Source organism: Platalea leucorodia (assembly GCF_965183815.1).
Source record: "Platalea leucorodia genome assembly, chromosome: 7".
In the NCBI taxonomy this organism is placed as follows: domain Eukaryota; kingdom Metazoa; phylum Chordata; class Aves; order Pelecaniformes; family Threskiornithidae; genus Platalea; species Platalea leucorodia.
The window spans coordinates 6,730,145-6,750,986 of record NC_138829.1 but is presented as its reverse complement, the minus strand read 5'-3'; the positions used below and the strand labels follow the sequence as shown (position 1 = coordinate 6,750,986).

At 52.4% G+C, this 20,842-nt stretch overlaps 1 protein-coding gene across 2 annotated transcripts in view; it reads right to left on the bottom strand.

Annotated features, from left to right (window-relative positions):
- DAAM1 (dishevelled associated activator of morphogenesis 1) overlaps positions 1-20,842 on the bottom strand; it is a gene marked incomplete at its 5' end in the record, with an annotated part of 59,329 nt that overhangs the window by 7,815 nt on the left and 30,672 nt on the right. Inside the window, 16 exons of one of the 2 annotated variants that reach the window (XM_082316815.1) lie at positions 970-1,077; positions 1,827-1,995; positions 2,239-2,327; positions 4,075-4,181; positions 4,965-5,049; positions 10,385-10,488; positions 11,894-11,923; positions 16,923-17,030; positions 17,145-17,453; positions 17,774-17,961; positions 18,300-18,358; positions 18,845-18,983; positions 19,108-19,225; positions 19,562-19,628; positions 20,095-20,198; positions 20,316-20,426. In XM_082316815.1, the coding sequence (XP_082172941.1) occupies positions 970-1,077; positions 1,827-1,995; positions 2,239-2,327; positions 4,075-4,181; positions 4,965-5,049; positions 10,385-10,488; positions 11,894-11,923; positions 16,923-17,030; positions 17,145-17,453; positions 17,774-17,961; positions 18,300-18,358; positions 18,845-18,983; positions 19,108-19,225; positions 19,562-19,628; positions 20,095-20,198; positions 20,316-20,426 (1,895 nt within the window). The remainder of the gene's footprint in view (positions 1-969; positions 1,078-1,826; positions 1,996-2,238; positions 2,328-4,074; positions 4,182-4,964; positions 5,050-10,384; positions 10,489-11,893; positions 11,924-16,922; positions 17,031-17,144; positions 17,454-17,773; positions 17,962-18,299; positions 18,359-18,844; positions 18,984-19,107; positions 19,226-19,561; positions 19,629-20,094; positions 20,199-20,315; positions 20,427-20,842) is intronic. The other variant, XM_082316814.1, reaches the window with a different exon arrangement.

Genomic DNA, 20,842 nt, shown 5'->3' with positions numbered 1-20,842 from the left:
ATTTTAGACGTGAGGATGCTTGCTTTGCACGTTACAGATCTTCCATAGAGAAGCCACTATTGCTACAAGAGCATTTTGGAACTTGAAAGACCCTTGAGCCACCGTAAACTCTGTACATATTTGCCATCCCCCCTCTAAAAAGGTGCAGTTTCAGGCCCTTTCATGTCCCCAGCTAACATGAACGCGTGTTGACTGCAGACACGTGTGATCTTTGCTGCTCAGGTCCCCGAAGCAGCAAAGCCCATAAGCTCCCACTGAACTTTAAAACTGACACAGAGCCTCATTGATTTCAGAAGGACTTCAGCACATACTTGAGGGCTTTGCAACGCAACAGCAGATTCCTCCTGCACTTAAAAGTTCAGCGTGTGTTTAAGGGCTTTGCTAAAGGGGGGCCTCCACCGGCAAAGAGAGAGCGGCAGCCTGCTCCGAACAGGTCACTGGGAGGCGGGCAGGGTTTAAAAGCTTGTTGCAAACACCAGAAGCTCTGTGTTGGTGGTGAAACAAGGGCCAGGCAGGACCCAGAGGCAGGTGAGCCCCTCACACTGCTGCCTGGTCCTGCTGGCGCTGCAGGCAAAGCCTCCCCACCACATGCAGATAAACAGCTGCCCTTTATCTGCAGCCACACCGCAACCGCTTCCTCCCGGATTACTTAATGTACCATTAGAAATTAATTAAATGCTTCTGCGGTGAGATAACAACAGGAAACGGCTGCTCCAAGCAGCTCCCCTCCCTCGCTGTCGGAGGCTTGCAGCCCTTTGCTGCAAGGGCTGAGATTTAAAGCCACCAGGTGATGTTTGCTCCTGCCTCCAGGGCTGCTCTCGGGCCAGTGTGGCCACAGCAGAGGGCCCAGCCCTGCAGCCAGGATGCGGCCAGGAGTGCAAGCAGGGGAGGGTGACATGGAAAGGTAGGCTGAAGCGATGGGAGAGGTGCTCCCAGCACTCCCTAAGCGCCACCTAAATCCCTGCTTACTTGACTTTGGCTGCCTGTGGGATGTCTCGCAGCTCCTCATGCAGGCGGAGGACTTTGGGATATTTCTTTTCAACGATTGTGATGAGATAGTGCAGAAGGGTGATGTTCCTAGGACAAAGGAGTGGCGACGTCAGTGTGGTGGCACCATGGGGAGCCGAGAGCTCAGTCAAAAACCCTGGTTAAATCTCAACCCTGGTAATGAACTGTTTTGGGATTTCTGCAAGGATGCTGCTCGCTGCCTGTCTGAGGACACGGGATGGGTCTGTCCCATGCACAGCCACAGTGCAGAGCAGCCTGGTCCCTCCACAGGAGGGACCCAGGGGAGGTGACTTGAGCATCACCACTCCTGTCCTCCATTGTCTTTACTGATGGATGAGACCAGGCAGGTTTGAGACCTGACCCAGCTCCTCTCTCTCTGTGCACAGAGCTCAGCAGGGAGAGCGAACCAGGCGATGGCTGCAGCAGCCTGGGGGGGCTGCAGGGGCGGTTCCCGTGGAGAGAAACCCCTGGGACCCCTCCTCCAGCCACTGTGCCACAGCACCATGGCTATTGGCTTCTCAAAGGGGGAAAACAGCATTTGGAGGATGATCCTCCCAATCAGCCTTGGCTCCCGTTTAGCCAGCCCAGGAAGGAAAGCCCCCATCGATCCCCACACTGATATGCAGCTCGGCTTCCCTCAAAATCTGTCCTCTCCAAACACAGGTGCTTGCACCATCGGATGTGGCAGATGGGGTGGCAGGAGGGAGGGGACCGCTCCCACCTACCCATGTCCCAGAGGCAATGCTAAGGATCCCTCCGTTACCCCAGCATCCTGGGGCCCACGGACGCTACCGCAGACGAGAGCAGGGGCTGCTCACTTGTCAATGCTGGACTTGGTGTCCGCGATCTTGTTGAGGCTGGAGATCTTAAACCCAAAGGCGTTGCCCCTCTGGCCTTTGTTCATGTAGTTCCCGAAGGCCAGGACCACCTCCAGCAGCTGCTGGAGGCTGCTGCTCTGCAGCACCGCCTTGGAGCCTGCGCGGATGGCTGAAAGCAGAGAGGTGCGGGACATTACCCTCTGCCACGACAGCACACCAGACCCCTTTCCTTGCAGCAACCCTTTGGTTCCCCAGTGGCCAAAGAGTGACCACCAGCGCCCTCCCTTCCCCTGCATCACTGCAACCTCCATGCAGACGAGGCTCGCCCTGGCACGGAGGGATGCTCTTCCTACGAATGCTCCCTGTGCTGGCACAGAGCCCCTTAGTGACCTTAGCAGGTCCGGTCACTTGCCTTCCACCTTGGGTTTGACTTCTGCAACTCTCTCTGCAAACTTCTTCTTGAAGTAGAGGGACTGCAGCCTTTGCTGATAATGGTTTATCCTGGAAAAAAAAGAGGTGCAGGTTAAGCTTTGCTTGCTCCAGGCAGAGCTCAGTTGCTCTGCTGCTCGCAGCTGTGCTTACAAAGCATGCTTGAGCCACAGTGATTAAAAAATAATGACCGCATTTCTCCCTGAAACTATGCTGGGATGGGAAAAAATGACAACTGAAGCTACAGCTGTCCTGGGGTGGATCCAGGTGGGCTCTTAAGCACATGCTTAAGCCTATCCTTAACTCATCAGGTTCAACAAGCACATTTTTACACCCTATTGCTATGAACAAACAGTTCATTTACAACCACTCCTTAGCAAAGATGCTGATGAGGTCTGGGCTCCCAATGGCTTTGTGATGAGCTGTGGCTGGACACAGGCACACCAACTATCAGCACTAACAAAACTGGACCTTCAGATCCTCAAAATAATGGCCTGGGCCAGAAAGCCACCAACACAGCCCAATCCAGCCCTTTCCTGGGCAAGTTAGGGATGGCTCTGCTCATGTCAGTTGTATTTAGGCTACACAAGATCTCAGTTGTACACAAATTGCAGTCTGATTTGAGTCATTTGGACCAAGGACCCATGGGAGACGTGCTCACAGACAAGGCCATGGGCTACACTGTCATTGTACTAATCAGAGGTGACAAAGACATCACACTTGCTTACAGACCACAGGGCAAATTAAAAAGCTGTGCTGGAAATCAAGGAAAATATTTGCATTGGCATGTTGTGCTTTCCAAAAGATGAAGGCACAGGAGCAACACTTGGGCAAGAGACTGTGAAGAAGAAAGGTGACCTGTGGCAGGAAAGCTAATTCTGAGCATCTTCCAGCCCCAAGGGCTCAGGTCTGAACTTCACAGCTCTGTCCTGCCTGTCTTTGATACTCAGCAACTACATGGTGCATTGCCCCGGTGTTCATTGGTGCGTTTCTCAGGGAGGACAGGAGTGTTTCTATTTTTGATCTCCCAGATCTCAAATTGTAAAACTCACCGACTTTGCAAACAAGTGACTTGCTTGAAGTTCAGCTAAGAAATTCAAAGAGCTCAATACTCAGTTGGATTTAAATAAGGAGCTTCAAGATTTTAAACCAGCACTTCTAGAGGATGTGCATGCAAAAGATAAGGTTATTCATCCCTGAAGACAGAATTCTAAGCCTCAAATGATTGCTACCAGGAGCAGAAAGAAATGACATTTCCTTTCTGTCTCAAATATTCTCAGGAGCCTCAGGGACAAGTCATTCCTGAGGTGAGGAGTGGGATTCATCTACACAGCAGTGCAAAATTTACATACATCAGTCTTGAGTATTCATTAGGATATGTTCGTGTGAAGGGGAAAGGAGCACTGTGTTATCATTCAAACAGCACTTCCCGCATGGACCACGATGCAGATGATGCAGTCTTTCGCAGAGTTGTGCCAGACTGAGCATTTCTCCCCCAAATGAGAGGGCAAATGTGCTGGGACATGACCTGGGAAGCCAACACCTCTCTCCAGTGGATCCATCTCCCCATCCCTCCCCCCTGCTCCATCCAGCTGCTGGTTGTCTGGGATGCACAGCCCGGATTTTAGAAGCTCAGCATCACAAGCAATCCTTATGGGTGGGAGCCCCCTGCTTGCCCTCCTGTCCCTTTGGCCTGCTCATTTCTTGATATGAAAAACAGTAAGCAGGGCTTATTTCCCAACCAGGCTCCATGAAACAGCCACCTCGCGAATGGCCCGTGCAGCCACTGGCCAAAACACGTGTCCCCTGGGCCACCAACCTGCTCATTTCGAAGAGGAACCGGTCAGCCTTGGCCATGCGGTCCAGCTCGTGCTTATGCTCTTCCAGCAGGTCAATGTCACCCTTCTCAGGAACGAACTTCAGGAGCTAAACAGGGGAAAGCACACTGGTGGACATGAGGTCCATGCACAGCTTTTCAGGGGCAAAATGGTGACTGTCACTTGAATCTACTACTTTTCAGTATGTACAGAAAGTCACCCCAAGGCACCTATGAAATAAGTGTTATCGCTGTCCCTGTGACCTCCCATTACCGCATCACATTAGTGTCCCTTGCTTCTGCCCTGCCATCACTCTGGTTTTACAATAGATGTACTGTGTCTGCTCCACGGAGGTTTCGACATCCACTCTGCCAGAGGAGATCTGAGAGACTCTCATTTGCTGCAACTCTACCTATTTGCAGATGGAAATTTTGTGCAATGAGTCCTCCCACGTCTCTGCTGAAAGGGCAATTACCAGCCTAGCTTTAAGGACAGGTGAATAAAATGCTTCCAAAGGGATTCAAAGGGGGTGAAAACGGGATCCCCTTTTTGAGGACCGCACAAATGCTGAACAAGCTTTCAAAACTAAAACTGCACCGAGCACGAACTTCAAGCCGCAGACTCAAAATGTGCAACTGGCCCAGCCTCAGGGTCCCAGGGCAGATCCAGGTACAGGCATGGCACGTGGAGGCCATGCTGCTCCCGGCGCCAATGCTATGACTGAGCTGCTTTCCTGCTGCTCCAGCCCACTTGGGTGGTTTTTCAACATGCAGTTGGTAAATAATCTGGGACCCCGACACACTTCTCAAAGCTGTGGTTTGGTTCCGAGCGCCTTGCACAGCATGGTCTCAGCATGAGGCAAACACGGAAGAGCACGAGACACATTGCCCACCTGCTCCAGCATGTCTTTCGGGAGGTCCTCCTGCTCGTCCATCGTCAAAATCGCTCGTTTGATCTCCTCGTTCGAGAGTTTCAGCCTGGGAGGTGGAGGGGAAGGAGAGTTATTCCCAGCCCAGCAATCGGGCAAGGTTCAGGAGCATTTCCTTACACACCCATGCAACATGAACAGGCTAACTCCTGGCCAGCAGCATTGCAAATAACACTACACAGCAAGTTACAAAGAAGGACGTGCGAGAAACTTGGCAGGACCGTGCCCTGCCAAGGCACAGCAGAAAGCAGCCCTGGCCCGCTGCGACAGGGGGTCAAACCCAATGGCCAATTCCTTCTTCCCGCACAGCAGCTGTCATCCCCTATTTTATAGTATTTTATATGATTATTGTAAGTAGCATATTATACATATATTAAAAATATATAACTTTTGTATGTAACTCTTGCCCGTAGCAATGCTGCTCCTGCAGTGCCAGCATCCCCGAGGGCCATGGGGCCAGTGGGGGTCACGCTCCCCGTTGGCAGCACAGCCCAGCCCAGCCCAGGCTCAAGAGCACAGCTCAGCACTGCTCCTGAACCCATTGCCACAACCCCTAAGGAAAATTTGGCCAATTTCTGCTGCTTTTCTTGGATTTGAATGTTGCCTCCCCCACCTCTCCCAGCTGCCTTTGGTTGGAGTCTCCCTCTAGGAAGAAAGAGAAAGAAATCCAAAATTTGGGGAAACGGATGCTCAGCATCCCAGGAAACCCATCAGGTTTTTTTTAGAGGGGTGGGGATTCAATGTGCTTTGAAGTTTAACAGGTTGGAAAACAGCCCTCCCTCCACCTTTTTCTTCCTCCACTTCACCTAACAGGAGTTGAAGATGTAGCCTCTAATTGGGGATTTCTAAAACCACACACCATTGTATCACAGCAAGCAACAACGGGCTGGTCTTTCCCCAGCAGCCTGCACCGAGCCGAGGCAATAGATAGATAGAAAGATGTCCTCAGCTCTTCCTGGGCTACAGCAGCCATTAATTACAGTTTAACACGTCTGCAGCAAACCCCGTGACCGTTCCCTGCAATGACTTTGATTGCAAAACCACACATATTTTTCTTCACGTTTTTGCATTGTGGTTGAGAAAATAATCTAAATGCAAAAGAGGGAAAGCCCAGAAACTCCTGCAACTCTGCTAGTACCCTATCCCTTGCCCAGCCTGCAGTGATGGTTAAAGCCACTGCAATAGGTACGGTTTAAACAAAAATCCCCTGTTCTTGCACGCAGGGAAAAGTCGCACAGTCGAAAAGACCTGTTTGTGGGCTCTAAGGAAACCCATTGCCCCAGTCTTGGTGATCAGTGCTGCCAAGGGATGCTGAAACACTGGATGTGGCTCAAAGCTGAAACCAGAAACACATCCTATGGCAGGATGTGAGACCTTGTGTTAACCTGATCAGCAGATCAAAAAGAAGATTGGGAGCTGACTTGATCACCCCAAGTAATTAAATGAGGAGGGTATTTTTCAACTTGGCATCTCTTCAGGGAGCAGACTGAGACTGTAGAGCTGGCTTTTGGAAGATGAAGATGAAGCAGGAAGGGTGCTGGTCTCTAAGACCAGGGTAGCAAGAGCTTGGTTTAGCTTGAAATCTTTTGCTCAAGCCCTGAAGTGAAGGATTAGCTTTATTGAGGCTGGTGGATCTTACAGACCTGGCAAGTAAATATTTGTTCCTTATGAGCTCATGTTTCTCATCCCGTACCCGGTCCTCTCTCACCTCCTGCTCGATGGAGCCTGCCCAAGAGAGGGTTTGTTAAACAAGGAGTGAGTGAAAATCTCAGCTCGGCCAGGGGATGAAGCACAAAGGTTGCACTGAGCAGTGGCCAAGACAATTGCGAGCATCACCCCACAAGGAGCAAACCCAGGATCCATGGAAAATATCCTCTCTGATGCTTGCTGTGATGAGCAGCCACCTCCTGGGGACACCCTACCTGTCCCGTACGAGGGCAGTGGCTGGGATGGACGCGACCTGAGGTGGGATAGGAAGCTGCAGGAGGACTCCTGTTATACCCAAGCAGTGACATGAAAGCTCAGACCACCAACAAATGTCACATCGGTCCCCACCCTGGTGAAAAGCAGACACTGGCTGGGTTTGAACATCTGGGGGATCCCTGTGAAGCAAAAAAGCTCCTAGGAGAAAGGGGCGGGTAGGCAGCTACCCCTCGTCCAAAGCCAAAGTGAACACCTAAAGCGCACACATTCCACCGTGATCGTCCAGGAAAGTGGTGAAAGCCGACGGTGACTTTTGTAAGCCCTGCTCATTAAAAGCAAAGTCAATTATAGAATATATTTAAAAAAAAAAGAGGCTGAAAAAACTCTTCTCAGGAATCATCAAAACCCAGTGCCAAGAACAAGAGCCTGCCCCGGCATCGGCAGAGAGCAAGCGCAAGGCGCCAGAAGAAAACAGCTTCTCAGACAATTTGATGGGAAAGGGGCCAGTGAAAGCTAGAAGCTTATCTATAACCACAATAATTATCATTGTTGGCAGCAGCTGTCGAACGCGAGCCGTCTGAGAGGAACGGGGTCACAGGACTTGCTGTCACAAGGATTTAAAGCCAGCAGCCTGCCTATGCGAAGTGACAGCTCGCCAGCCTGACAAGCGCGGGGCTATTTTGCGTGGCTTTTGTAGAATCCCGCAGAGGACGTAATAAGTGTGAAGGGGAAAAACGAATTCCACCGGGAAAGGGACGCGCCCTCTTGAAAAGCCACATTCATTTGAGAAAAATGCTCCACGCCGCCTTGCCGAAGAGAGGAATCAAACAAGCCATTTACTGCCGGCACAAGCAGAAAGCGATGGAGCAAGGGCTTGATTTGCATCTTGCAGAATGCAGCACTAAAAATACACACACGTACACAGGGAGCAAAAGCAAGGACATGGTGTGTTCACAGAGGAAGACCCGATAACGCACTGACATTGCCAAAGCGTTCTCAAAAAAAAAAAAGAAGAAAAAAGCAAGTGTTAAAAATATTCTTGTGCTGCATTACAAGCCGCAGGAAAATCCAGTGATCTCACTGTACAGTAATTTCTCCCAAAGCAAGGGAAACAGGCAAAAAAATAAATCTACAGAGAGAGATAAAGTATCTTGCTGGCCGTAATCTTTCCACGCTGCAAGCCAGACAATGCCTGGTGAGCTTACAAACGTCTGGGCTGAATCAGGGGCCAAGCTTGCAGGTCCTTTCGCATGTGAAAGTGCTTGTCCCCGTGGTGGCCATGCAAGTGAGGCAGGAGAGCAGCAGCCCGGCTGCAGTGAGCCACCCTGTGAGACCAGTCCCTTTGCAACACTGGGACCAGGAACCCACCACTCTGCCCAGCTTAGGGATGGGCAGCTGGGGTAGGCAGAGATGAAAGAGTTTGCCCAAGGTCACACGGAGCCTGCTGGAGATGCAGGGGCTGGACCTGAGCCCACCAGCAGGATGCTTGGGCTTCATCCCGACACTGCCCTTCCTTTTAGCCGCTTGGCATCAAGAGTAAATTGCCCAAAGGGATTTTGGGGAGAGAAACTCGATTGTGGTCCCTTGCAGAAATGGGGAAGGAGCAGATTTGGCTGCTGCTGCAGTGCTAGAGAAATGCCCTGCCCAGCTGGCCCCTCTGCCTGCGCATCCCCGGGAGCACCATGGGACGAACCCCAAAGCACCTCCAAAGCAGTGGCTGGCACAAGGCACTGCTTCCCCAGAGCCACTCGTCCCCACAGGGCCCCGATGCTGCTGACTGTGCCCAGGAAAAGCCGTATGAGTCCTGGGGACCACCCTGCAGGGCAGGTCTGATCCCGCTTCTCCCCTAGGAAATGACCCAAAGGTGAGGGCAGACAGGCAGCAGCCTCCATCATGCCTTTTTTCTGGGATTAATTACTGGCGACTCATTTCCAGCCATCGCTTTCTTGGAAGCGAAAGGTTTGCTGGCGAGATTAAATTAAGACCTTTACCCAGTAAGACATGCACGATGCCTTTGAAGTTAAGTGCTTGGGTAGCTCCCCCTCCCACCGAAGGAGCTATTTGTGTGCTTAACTTTCAATTATACACTTAAACCTCTGGCTGAATTACACCTAAACCCACTCTGACTATGCTCAGCCTAAGTATGCTGGGGAGCAGCCCAGCCAGTGCCTCGAATCCCATCGCTTTACTTGCTAATAGCTGGCTGCCATAGACGTACTCATTTGCCCGCTGCTTTAAACTCCACTTTCATCATCATCCTTTTTATTTGGACTGCTAGGAAGTATGAAGATCCCCAGAAGCAAACCAGAGCAGAGACAGCCATAAACACGGCAATTTTACCACCAAACGCTGCAGCACACGGCTCACTTCACTCATCGCTCCTGCTGCCCGTGGGGCTGCAGACCACCTCCGGGAGAGCTTGAAGAAGCACCAGGGACTGCGAGTTACCCACCCAGAGTTTTTTTTTTTTTCCAGACATCAGCCTCTGCACGCTTTCTAGGGAAGGAATCCAGCCAGGCTGCCCAGGCGAGGCACTGGCTCCACCGACCCATGGTCCAGGAAAGCAAGGAATTCGTGCGCTGCGGCTGCAAGCCCAACCTGCTACCAATGCTGCTCCATCCCAGCCAGACCTGAGTGGCACAAAAGCTTCTGCGCTTCCAGGCAGCAGAGCGCATATTTCTGAATGGAGCTATATTTTACTGCTGTTGGGATTTTTTTTTTTCTGAGTGAGTCAGAAACAAGTGGCATTTTCTGCTGCTGTTTGGGTTTTTTTTCAAGTAGCTACGCTGATGGTTGATCCTTTCAGACCACCTCAGCCTGGCTTCTCCTTTCTTAGAAGTCAGTCTTATTGGTGTAGTTTATCTTGCCAAAAAAGGCCCTTTTCATCCTCTTGGCAGCAATCTGGGGATTGGATTAAATTGCTGGTAGTAGCGCTGAGCCTGCCTGGTGAGGGGCGCGTGGGAGGCTGTCATCCCAGCAGGGCTGGGCAGCTGGAAGAGGGGGACGTCCCCTTCCCGAAATCCAGATGTGGCACGGGACACCTGTGCAGGCAGCCAGGCCCTGGATGAATTACGCTGCTGCTCCCTGCACCCTGCCAATACCCAGTGCTTTTCCCAGCCTAACAGAGACCCTCTTCAACCGCCACCAAAGAGCAAGAGGAAGATAAGAGGTGAAATCAAACGCCCTCCCATCCCCTATAAAGGCTCCCTGGGTACCCCAGCCCTTCGGGGCCTTTCCAGGGACACCAAATTGCCACGTATCCAGTTAATCCCATCTCCCCCCCGCACCACCCCGCCATGAACGGTGTAAGGCTATAGCTGGGTTCAGGTATCGCTGGCTCTCCTCCCATGCTGGCTCCTGTCATTAAACCCCCCCTGGGGATGAGGAGCATCCCCTCCAGCCCAGGGCAGGTTATCAAGCATCCCCCTACTCCCCGGAGGGCGAGAAGGCGTTAAATGTACCTGGAGAGGAGGATATTGCAATTCTGAGCTCTCCGGCCATCTATGACTGAAAGCTCCTTGACTTTATGTCGGGAACTCAAGGTGTCATCGATAGCATCTTCCTTCTACAAAAAAACGGGGGGAAAAAAAAAAGCCTGGAGAAAAGCCATGGAGAAGCAAAGACATTTAGTACTCTCAGCACATAGCAGCGTGATACACAGCGGACCCCCATTAATCAGGAGTGTCACCACGGGTTACGCGTAAAACCCATCGCCTGTAACTGAAACACAGTAAGTCGTTTCATAAACCACAGCTGGCTTTGAAGCCACTGGTTAGAAATGTAAATATTTTCTCAGACAGGGAAGATTTAAGAATCTGCAAACACACAGGCGCTGCTGAATAAATAAAGCCGGGCTTTCTTAGCATACATATTTGTGATACTTCATTAAATCTTCGCATGAAATATTTCATTACGGGCTGCTGCACACACTCAGCATCACTCTTGTTCTTCACCCCCACTCCAAACATCTGCAGTCACCCTTCACGCATCAGTCCTCCCGAGCAAGCTAACCAATACAAGCTACCAGACTTGCAAACGCAACCTGCAGCATTTGCTACTCTTTCAGGGAAATTCTCCCCAAATAAGGGATTTGAAAGCAGGAATCTGTGTGGCATAAGCACCTACATCTCCTAAGCAGCTTAAATACACTACCTTCAAATGAGTAACAATATACCAAATTGCAGTTGCAGGCAAATGGGCAGATCTACATAACAGCAATCTTGCAGGGTTGCCCAAGGGGTTCATGTTGCCCTGGTTTTAATTTACCATATCGCATGTTTTAGTAAGGTTAATCAATTAAAAGCCGGCTATTCAATCCTTCTGGAAGGAACACAACCTGGAGCTGCAAGGTCCCACGCGCTACAGATCCGCACTAAACGTTTATGAGCATAGGGGACCTGGCACACAGCCACTGCACGGGTTGAGAGTGAGCACAGAAGTTCCCATTTTTTATTCTTTTTCGTGTTTGAATGAAAAAAAACCCCAGCTATGAGAAGCGGGAAGCTGCTGGGACAGGCGGTGCAGAGCGAAGGCAGTGGCAGGTGAAGGAAGGCGAGCCCCACGTCACCTACCACCAGCTGCCCCTCTCGTGCGCCTTGCCTGCTCTGACCGTGATGAAACAGAGAGCTTCAACCCGTAGGCAGGATATTTCCATCCTTTGAAAAGCAAAAATGCTCAGGGGTAGGACCTTCTCTGTGTTGAGCTGCATCTGAAAACTCTACCCCTGGACTCAGAGGTTGGCTTCAACTTGTGGCCAGACAGCAGAGAGGGCAGCTTTGTACTTACCACCCTCCCCAGCATCAACTTTCAAGTTGCTCCTCCTGGTGGTCTTTGTACCTCTCTGATTTAACCCCCACTTCTCCACAGGTTAACCCCCCCAAAGCACTGCGCATGTCCCTTGAGTCCCCAGCACCGCGCTCACCCTGCCCTTGCCGCTTGCAGGCACCGGGCTCCTGCAGATGCTGGCTTACCTGTCTGGAGTTACCGTTCACAAAGAAGTCCTACGGCCATAGCAGAAGCATGGAAAAAGGCAGTAAAAACACATGCAGTTCAGTGATCTCAGTGAAACCAAAAGGATTCAAAGCACAGTCAAGGGAAGGGTGCAACACGGGGAGCTCGGCAGCATGGGGAAGCACTTGGGGTTTGCCAGCGCCGAAATAGGTGGGATGCACATGAAAATGTGGTGAGGATTAAAGGATGCGCAGAAAGGGAGAGCAGATGGGAGAGGGAGAGACAGCTCCATGAATGGATCAGGCCAAGGCGCTGGTGTGCAAGGAGGTGAGGAGGGGCCATGGGACAAGGTGGGAGGATGCTGGCCAAGCCCTGCCACCGCTCTGCATGAGAGTCAGCAAGTGCTGGCCCAAAGGCACAGCACTGCTCGGCCTGCTGTGCCAGGGAAGAAAATTGCTAGTTTTTGCGAATCCGAGAGACTGAAATGCCAATGCGACTGCCAGGAAAAACAGGGCTTTCAAGTGGAAATAACGAGAGGCTCATCCCGGAGCAAATCTGGCCGCAGCAAAACTTTACCATTTGCCGTGGCAACACATTTCCCCTTGATTTCTCCTCTGACAGAGACAACCCCCCTTCTCCAGGGCTCGGCAGCCTGGCCAAGTGCCACCCCGACACCCCAACAGCACCACGCTCCTCTGAAGACCTGGTTGTCCTGCTGGGCTCCCCCCACCAGCCTGGAAGCACGCGTGGCAAAGCCAGCACCACACACGTGCACGCACGCACGAGGGTTTTACCGCCTCGTTCCCCGGGCTGCATCATTTTTTTTTTTTTTGTGCTCGGCTCAAGAGACCATCCAGTAGCTCCATGATGGGGAGGGAGGTTTCAATGGTGCATAAATGGCTTGTTTTATTTTTTTTTTAGTGAAAAGAGAAGGCAGGCAGTGAGCGAAAGAGGTAAGTGGGTCCAAACACAGCTGGTTTACAAGGGCGCTTCCCCTTCAGCCCCTCTGTGCCAAGGCGGCCAATGGCCCATGTACCTCATTCGAGCTGGTCATCTCCAAACACAGCCCATCACTGCTGCCTTGTTAAAGGAAACGTTTTTACGCAGGTTTTCCCCTGACTAGCTGCCAAGGCTGGATCAGCCCAGGACCCACACATGGCTCTGGGCAGGAGGATGGGAAAGGGCTCCATTAGATGCCACCGAACACCCAGGGCTGGGGGACCAGCACTCACTGGCGGGCTGAGCTGTGCTGACTGCAAGCCCCTGGCTGAAAAACAATGCATCAGGCTTTCCTCAAGCTCATGGAAATGTTGTGGCCATGAAGAGGAACAAAACGTGCCAGGAGGCAAGGAAACTTCAGCCAAGAAAAGGAGCGACTGACCCTTTCTTTGGCAGAGCGATGGGCACCCATGGGGTGCAGCGCGGGCACCCCGGAGCAGCACTGTGCCGAGCGGTTCCCTCAGGCAGCGTTGCACCCATCTGCATAGAAACACGTGTCGAAGAGCTGCCACGACCCTCCCCAGGCGCAGAGCTCTGGCAATACCACCACGCTGGGGGCTTTGCAAGGCAAGGGGAACCTGTAGACCCTGAATAAGGACACCTGAGCTGCCACTGCTGTACTTCAGGGAGGTCAGATGAAAACCCATACAATTTAGCTGGATGTGAGGCTGTTGCAAAGGCAGAATTAACTCCATGGATCAGTCAAGGTTGTAAAGGATTGGTGTTTCATAAAGCAACCTCTTCCCAGCAGGCTCCTTTGTGGGACAGGCACAAAGCACACCTACAAGCAGCAACGGGTATCTTCTTGTTCGTTTAACTGGTCCTTAATTAGGAAGCCTTCCTTCCATCCCGATGCTCAGAACTACCCCACGCTGCTCAGACTTGCCCTACGCTGCTGGAGAGAAGAAATACACGGTGGTCCTCCTGCAGTCCCCTGCTCCAGGAGAGGGAGGGCTCCCTATGCATTAAGGTAGAGGCTTGTTACAAAACCCCTCCCTCTCTGCCTCAAACCAGCCTCATCTCTGCCCCTTTCCCTTGCATAAACTGTGATTAGTCTCTGCTGCAGGATGGCGGTGTAAGAAGGAGCAGCTTTAAATCTGCTGTCACCATCCCCACAAACGTTCCCCACCCCTGCTGCCCCTGGCCCCTGCGCAGGTCACTCTCGCTTGCACGGAGGAGCTGGAGGCTTTTCTTTCATCCTTTTTTGGGAGATGAATTCTTTCCCAGCTCACTGCTAAGTCCCTTGTTCAACAACATGTATTTTTTTTCACTTGGCCCCGGCTCTTTTACATCACTCACCGCTGCGGGACCTGCCAGGACTGCCCTGGCTGTGTCACTGCCACTTATCAGCATCACTCCCAGCCTCTTTGCCTTGCAGGCTCTCAAAACATCTCCGACAGAGGCGCAGACCCTTGCGTAGCACATCTAAGCCCCGATGGCCCTAGACTTGCTTTTCCCCATCACCGCATGCATGTCCTGAAGCAGCTACCCCCAGTCCTGCTGGGTCCTCACGCCACAGCCTGAAACACAGAGGTCCTGCAGGTTTTTCTCCTGTATTTAGCAAGATTGGTAAACGCTGGTATCACACACAGCTGCGGGGCTGAGCCCTCTGCCAGGGATGGGAACATCTGCAGAGCTTCAGCAGGGAGGACAGGGAGGATACAGGCTCTCCTGACAGCACGGGGTAGGGATGCTCCCAGGCTGAGCCCCAGGAAGCCCAGAGGGCTCCCATCCTCCCCGAGTGGAAAGGGCCTTTCCCGAGAGCTGCAGAGCTCACTTCATAGCCTGCGTTTACATCCCAGCCTGTGACATGGGAAAAGCATTTAAAGAGATGCTTAAAATTAAGTACATCATTAAGTCTCGGGTCTGTGCACTACTTAGGGATTCCCAGGCACTATGGCAATAAAAACAGACAAGCCCCATCAACAGCAGCCCCACAACAGCTACTCATGGGGAGTCTGAGAGCTCTCCGCACCATGCACACCTCTGCACGCTGCCCCCAAGCCCTGCTGGGACATCAGCCACAGCGATGTACCACCCGGCCATGCGATTTTGGAGCCCCGGTTTGCTCAGGGCACAGGCAGGCAGGCAGCCCCCGACGTCCCACATTGTATCTGAGGACAAGTGAGAAATGTGATCACCAAAGAAGTGATTTTTGGCCAAGGACTCAAAACGGGGAGCGGGGAGGAGAAATCCCTGCTCCTCTACTGCTTGCTCAGAACAGAAACCAACTTTTGCTAGAGCTCAAAAATGCTGCAAATCATTAAAGCATTAGTTCATCCTCCTTCCCTGCAGGGACAGGCCATTCACATGGAGCTCCCCCAGCCCCACACCATATGCAAAGTGCCCCGTGGTGCATCTGTTATCTCAAGGAGTGCATCTAACCCCGCATGCCGGTGTGTGCACGGCAGCTGTCTGTGGAGCTGTGCTGCCAGCAACGTTGGGGCATGCAGCCAGGCACCTTCTCCCAGTGCTGCGATTGCAAATTGGGGCACCCTGGGGACTTGCAGGTGAGCAATCACGTGCCCTCGGGTCCAGGGGATGTGTCCCATCGCTCGACTCACACAAAACGGTGCTACCATGAAGCCTGGGTGAGCCACAAGGAACTTGTGCATCATGCTCCCAAGGGCAGCTCCAGCCCCAGCAGCATCTCATGGGTGGTATTTTGCCTCCTCTCTCCCAGTCTCCCTTCCAGACACTCTCGCAAGCATCTTCTGCAGTCCCACCTCAGTCCCTGGCTCCCACGTTCAGCTCCCTTTTGGTCCATATCCCATCCGGGGTGGAAGCCTGTGTCACAGCTCTCCTTGCAGCATCTTCCCCTTCTTGCTGGCCCTGGACCTAACCAGCCGCTTCACCCAGCGGGACCTCGGCCAAGCCAAATTATTTTTAAATTCCTGCCTGGCAATAATCCACAGCACACCAGGTGATTCATGGACTCAGGCAGGCAAGCCAGAGGGCAAACCGTCCCTCTGACACACCAGGTTTCTATTCCTGCTTCCCTTCCATTTCCATCTTGTCTTCAGATGTGCTCTTCAGTACGTACAAGTCAAGCTCCAAAAATGCCGGGGGAAAGAGCCAGCACCGTGGTCACCTGGTCCCGAAACACACTGGGGCAGTACATACATCTGGTGGGTTACTCTTGATATTTGCCCTGCTCTAATCCGCCCTGATCTTTCCCTCAAGTAGCCCCTGGAAGAGATTAAACTCTCACGTTGCCTAAAGAGCTTATGTGTTGGGTTCACTCCTTTCCAGCACTGTCCCTCTGCCTGAACCTGGCAAGAGCAGGACAAGCTGTTCTCTCCTCCCAGCAATGCAGCCAGACGTTCAGCAGGTGAACGTGACTTTTTCAGCCTCTCTCCTTGCTTCTTCTCCTGCCTACTTGAAAAACTTACTGCTTTTGCCCATCGTGGTCCTGCCTGGGGTAAAATCAGTGTCTAATTTTCTTGTGTGCTTTGATGCCTTGCAAACTGGGGCCATATTGCTTGAGCAGGAGATTAAAAAGCAGAGGCTTGTGCCTGCAGTGTCATTATTTTGGTTTGGGATTTGCTTTTTTGTTCAAAGCTCACATTTTGCTCTGGGCTCGCTACAAAAATAAAAGAAGAGATCCACCCATGGTAGATGTGGGCAAAACTTAGTCCTTCTTGGCCAGAGAGGGATAGAAATTTTCCACCCGATACAGAGACATGAAGCAGTTGCTGTTAAAAGCGATCCAAAAATATTACCCAATTGTGGCCACATCTGGGGGCTATTTTCATACATTCCCTGTCTCTTTTTTTTTTTTGTTTTTTTGGTGATCCATCTTCCTGACACACGTGGTCAGGTGCGTGGGCAGGGGTGAAATCAGGCACATCGAGCCATGAGCGGCCATTTTAATGCAAAGGCACCGGCATGTGGATGAGAGGATAAAGCAGATCGAGTCGATCTGGCAAACACTGTGTTGGTATGAAATAATGACGGGAGACATGTTTTGAGACCACAAGTGAAACCACACAATCTTGTAATGGCGGCACCTTGCCCAGATGCCCGCGTGCGCCCCGGGCCAGCTGTTACCTGCTGTCTTTGGTAGGCGGAGAACGTCCTTTCCAGGTCTTCAAGGTCCAGGATTTTGAACACTTTTGTATCATCTATGTCAGTCCACACGGTGCCTGCCAGCTTGTTCTGCAAGACAGTGGGAGCATTGCAGGTTGGGGTTCCCCTGCTCACCTGCCCTTACATCACCAGGTGGCCGTCTGGCACCTCCAGTTTCACTGCCCGAATTATTGCTTGGCTTACCTCTGGCAGCTTGGACCAGTTAAAGGACTTGAGGGCGTTCGTCGGCTGTGGGATGCTCTTCTTCTTGAGGGCAAAGCCCAGAGGTGCTCCGGGGGGAGGCATCACCCCATCCAGGGGTGGGGGCCCGGGGGGTGGTGGGGGACCACCTGGAGGGGGTGGTGGTGGGGGAGGCGGTGGGGGACATCCCCCTGGGGGCGGTGGTGGTGGTGGAGGGGGAAGAAGAGATCCGGGAGCTGGAGAAGGTAAAGGGCCACCAGGAGCTCCTGGTGGCAAGGGAGGTCCTCCGGGGCCAGCAGCACAGATCGCCCTCTGAGAGAGAAAGAGGAGGGGGGACTGGTCATACGGAGCTGGGGGACACCACCCAAGAAACACTCCCATCCCGATTTTTAATTATTGTGGCCAAAATTTAACCAGCATAGGTAGCACTCAAAGGCTTCAGCACTCCTGACTGAAGTCCAATGCATCTGGAGAGGCAAAATCACGTCGTCACCAGGGACAGACATCTTGGTGGCCTGCCCAACAAGCACCTTTCTCAGCCCCCTGTGCAGCTCAGCCTCCAGAAATCACCCCGTGGTGTTTGCAGGGGGTTTGGGACTGGGCCACAATGGGGAGGAGGTTCGGGGCCTCACCCTGCTCATCTCGTGGAGCTGTGCTGTGAGATCCGCCACCTGCTGCTTGACCTGCTTGTGCTCGCTGGACTCCTTCTCCAGCTTCTCCTTCATCTTGTTCAGTGTCTGCATCATTTCTTCCTTCTCCTGGGTCTTGGCGTCGCACTCCCGCTCCTTCTTCTCCAGCTTCTGCTGAAGCTCGCTGTGCTCTGAAACAGCCCCACGAGACCACTTTTGGGTGACAAACACTCCCTTTTGGCAAACGGCAGCAGGCGGGGGACTAACCCCCATGCTGCCCTGCGGAGAAGCAGCGCAGTTAAGAAAAGGGAGTGTGTGCTGTGTCTTAATGGCCCGGCCAGGGTTTCCCCATGAAAAAATGAATATCTGCTTTGGCTGTTTCCCTTGTGAGCCCCATGGCGTGACATTATCTTAGCCACTCAATAAAGCCTGCAGAGTCTGTCCAGTTAAATACATGTATACATTATCTGTTTAGTTTACTGTGCTCTCTAAGGTTAAAGTTAACGCTGTCTCTCTCTCCATCACTCACCTTTTCGCATTTTTTCTGCTTGTTCTTTCCACTGTTTCACTTCATTTTCATTGACTAACCTAAAAGGAAAAGACAAGTAGTGCAATGAGACAATCCTACTGCAGTAAACAAGCGGCCATCACCAGCAAGAAACTCAACTGAACAAGCCTGGGCAGTGGGATTTAAGGCTCCCAAACTGGTATTTCCAACACCTCTGCTCTGCCTCCCCCCTGGCAGGGTTTTGCAGGCTGGGATGCAGCGCCGTCTCAACAGCCCCGGGGATGCTGGCTTGTCCAACCAAGGAGCAGAAACATCACTGGGTGACAGTAGGTGATGAATAAGGAACAGTGACAGCAGCAGTCAGGGGAAATAGCTCACTGAGGACACAGAGCTTGAGCTTAATACACCCGCACATCGTGCTCAAGAGGTTGAAGCAATGGCAGCTTGGCAGGGACAACCCCCAGCCCTGGCCCTCTCGCCTGCCGGAGCGGGAGGCAGCGAAGCCGTGGTGTCCCATGCCAGTGCCGCTCAGCAGCCAGCCCCAGGAAAGGCGGGTGAGCACTTACATTCGGACGACGTTTTTAATATTGAAGTTTTCCAGGGGAGTGGCATCGGGGTCCTGCCCTTTGTCACTCTGGATGACGATCTGCTGCACGATCCTGTCGAGCAGCAGCCAGTACTGAACAGTGTTGCCGCTTCTTTTATCTGGAGGGGAAGAAGGGGAGAGACTGAGGGGAGCAGCAGGGAGGTCGCTGCCACCCCTGGGGAGGAGGTGTGGGCTGCCAAGTCCCCCGCAGCCACGGGTTTCCTCGCCTCCCCTGGGACTCACACGGCATTTGGAGACAGTGGTGCAGGATAGACATAAAGTGCGGGTATGCCTCGGTGTGTGTCAGCCTCTTCCTTGTCAGCTCGAACATCTGAGTCGCACTTTTGGTGTCGATGTGGACCTGCAGACAGGAGCAAAGCGAGGTCAGGCCCTTGGCCTGGCGACGGCACCGCCTGTTTCCCGAGTCTCAGCTCCAAACCCCACGAGTCATGCCCACCCCGCGCCTGATGGACAGACAACCCCCACTGCCCTGCAAGGGGCAAAGAGTTCTGGTCAGCAGCCAGGGATGAAGCAGGCTGTAGGATGGAGGCCACAACAGAGCAGGGCAACAGGAGACAGATTTCCAACCTCTAAATTTTATCCAAAAGGCCGCACTTCGTCCCAGTCCATGTAGGTGCTTTTAAAAGGAACCTTGACATTGAGTGCTGGTGTCTGCATCAGCAATGTTTGTACTCACCAGCTCAAATCTTTTGGCAAATTCCAGTTCGTCTTCATTTCTAAGCATTTCAAAAAAATCTAAATGCCTGAGGAAAGAAAGGGGGGAAAAAAAGACTGTTAAAAGTAGATACGAATGTGACAATTAATAAACTGCGGGCAGCCAGTCTGGCAGAGCTTCCAGAGCTGCCCACTAGCCGGCAGTGGCCCAGAGAAAACCGGGACTTGAAACATCAATTGGATCTTCAGTCTTGAGCTTCCCAGTCATTAAAGCCTTTCCAAGGAGCCTTTTGGGACGACAAGAGGAGGACAGCTGCCATCCCCTAGGCCCACAATCGCACATCCTTCCCTCAGCTCAACCCTACATTAGAGCCCAGTGAAATGGCACCAGGGTTTTTCCTCTCCCTCTCTGGTGACAGCAAAAAATTTCCTCAAGAGGGGCCAGATCGACAGTCTAGACCCACATGCTTTCCCCAAAGGCCAAGTCCAGAAACCAGAAAGCAAGGGTGCAAGGCAAGGGCAAAAATAACCATCAGGCTGTGGGTTACTACTCACCGGTCGAGGGTTGAATTTTCATGCTCTCGTAGTTTATCAATGACTGGCTGGATCCCAAGCATTAGAAATTCATATCTCAGGTGGAGTCTGAAATCCAGGCTTTCCTGCAGGGGACAGTTGTGGGGTCAACACAGCAAGGTGCACGTCCTTGGAAACCTTACTGAAATAAAAACACCCAAACCCACCAAAACACCTCCCTCTCCAAGAGCCCCGGTGCTCACCACGCCTGCCCCTTGGCTCAGGACTGCGTTGATGAAGGACATGATGGCTGTCTTGAGGCTCACTTCATCCCGATACCGCCCCGTGCTCTTGTCCAAGTCATTGATCAGCGTCTGCCAAACATGCAACGTCAGTTAAACGCCCAGTGACAGCCCCAATGCTGCACAAATGGCCAGGGGACGCGTGCAGGAACAACTCATGGTGCTCCTACAGCCCCTGTAGCAACCCACTGGTGATGGACCATTGGCTGCTGCCTGCTGTAATGCAGCCCACCCCAGCACCCATTTTGGCTAACATCAGCCTATCCAGATGTGCTACAGCCTTGCAGAGCTGCAATCCCAGTGACCTTGCAGAAGCAAGCATTTTTTTGGGGGGGTTGCTGCCTTAAGTAACTGGTTCCTCACTCTTTGCTCAGCTGCAGACCTCATCAGACATGGTTCAGGAGTAATTCCCAGAGTATCTAAGTTGCAAACAGCCATAATAGATCATTTGCAAGTGGCATTTAGATATCCAGGAGGAGGAAGGGACA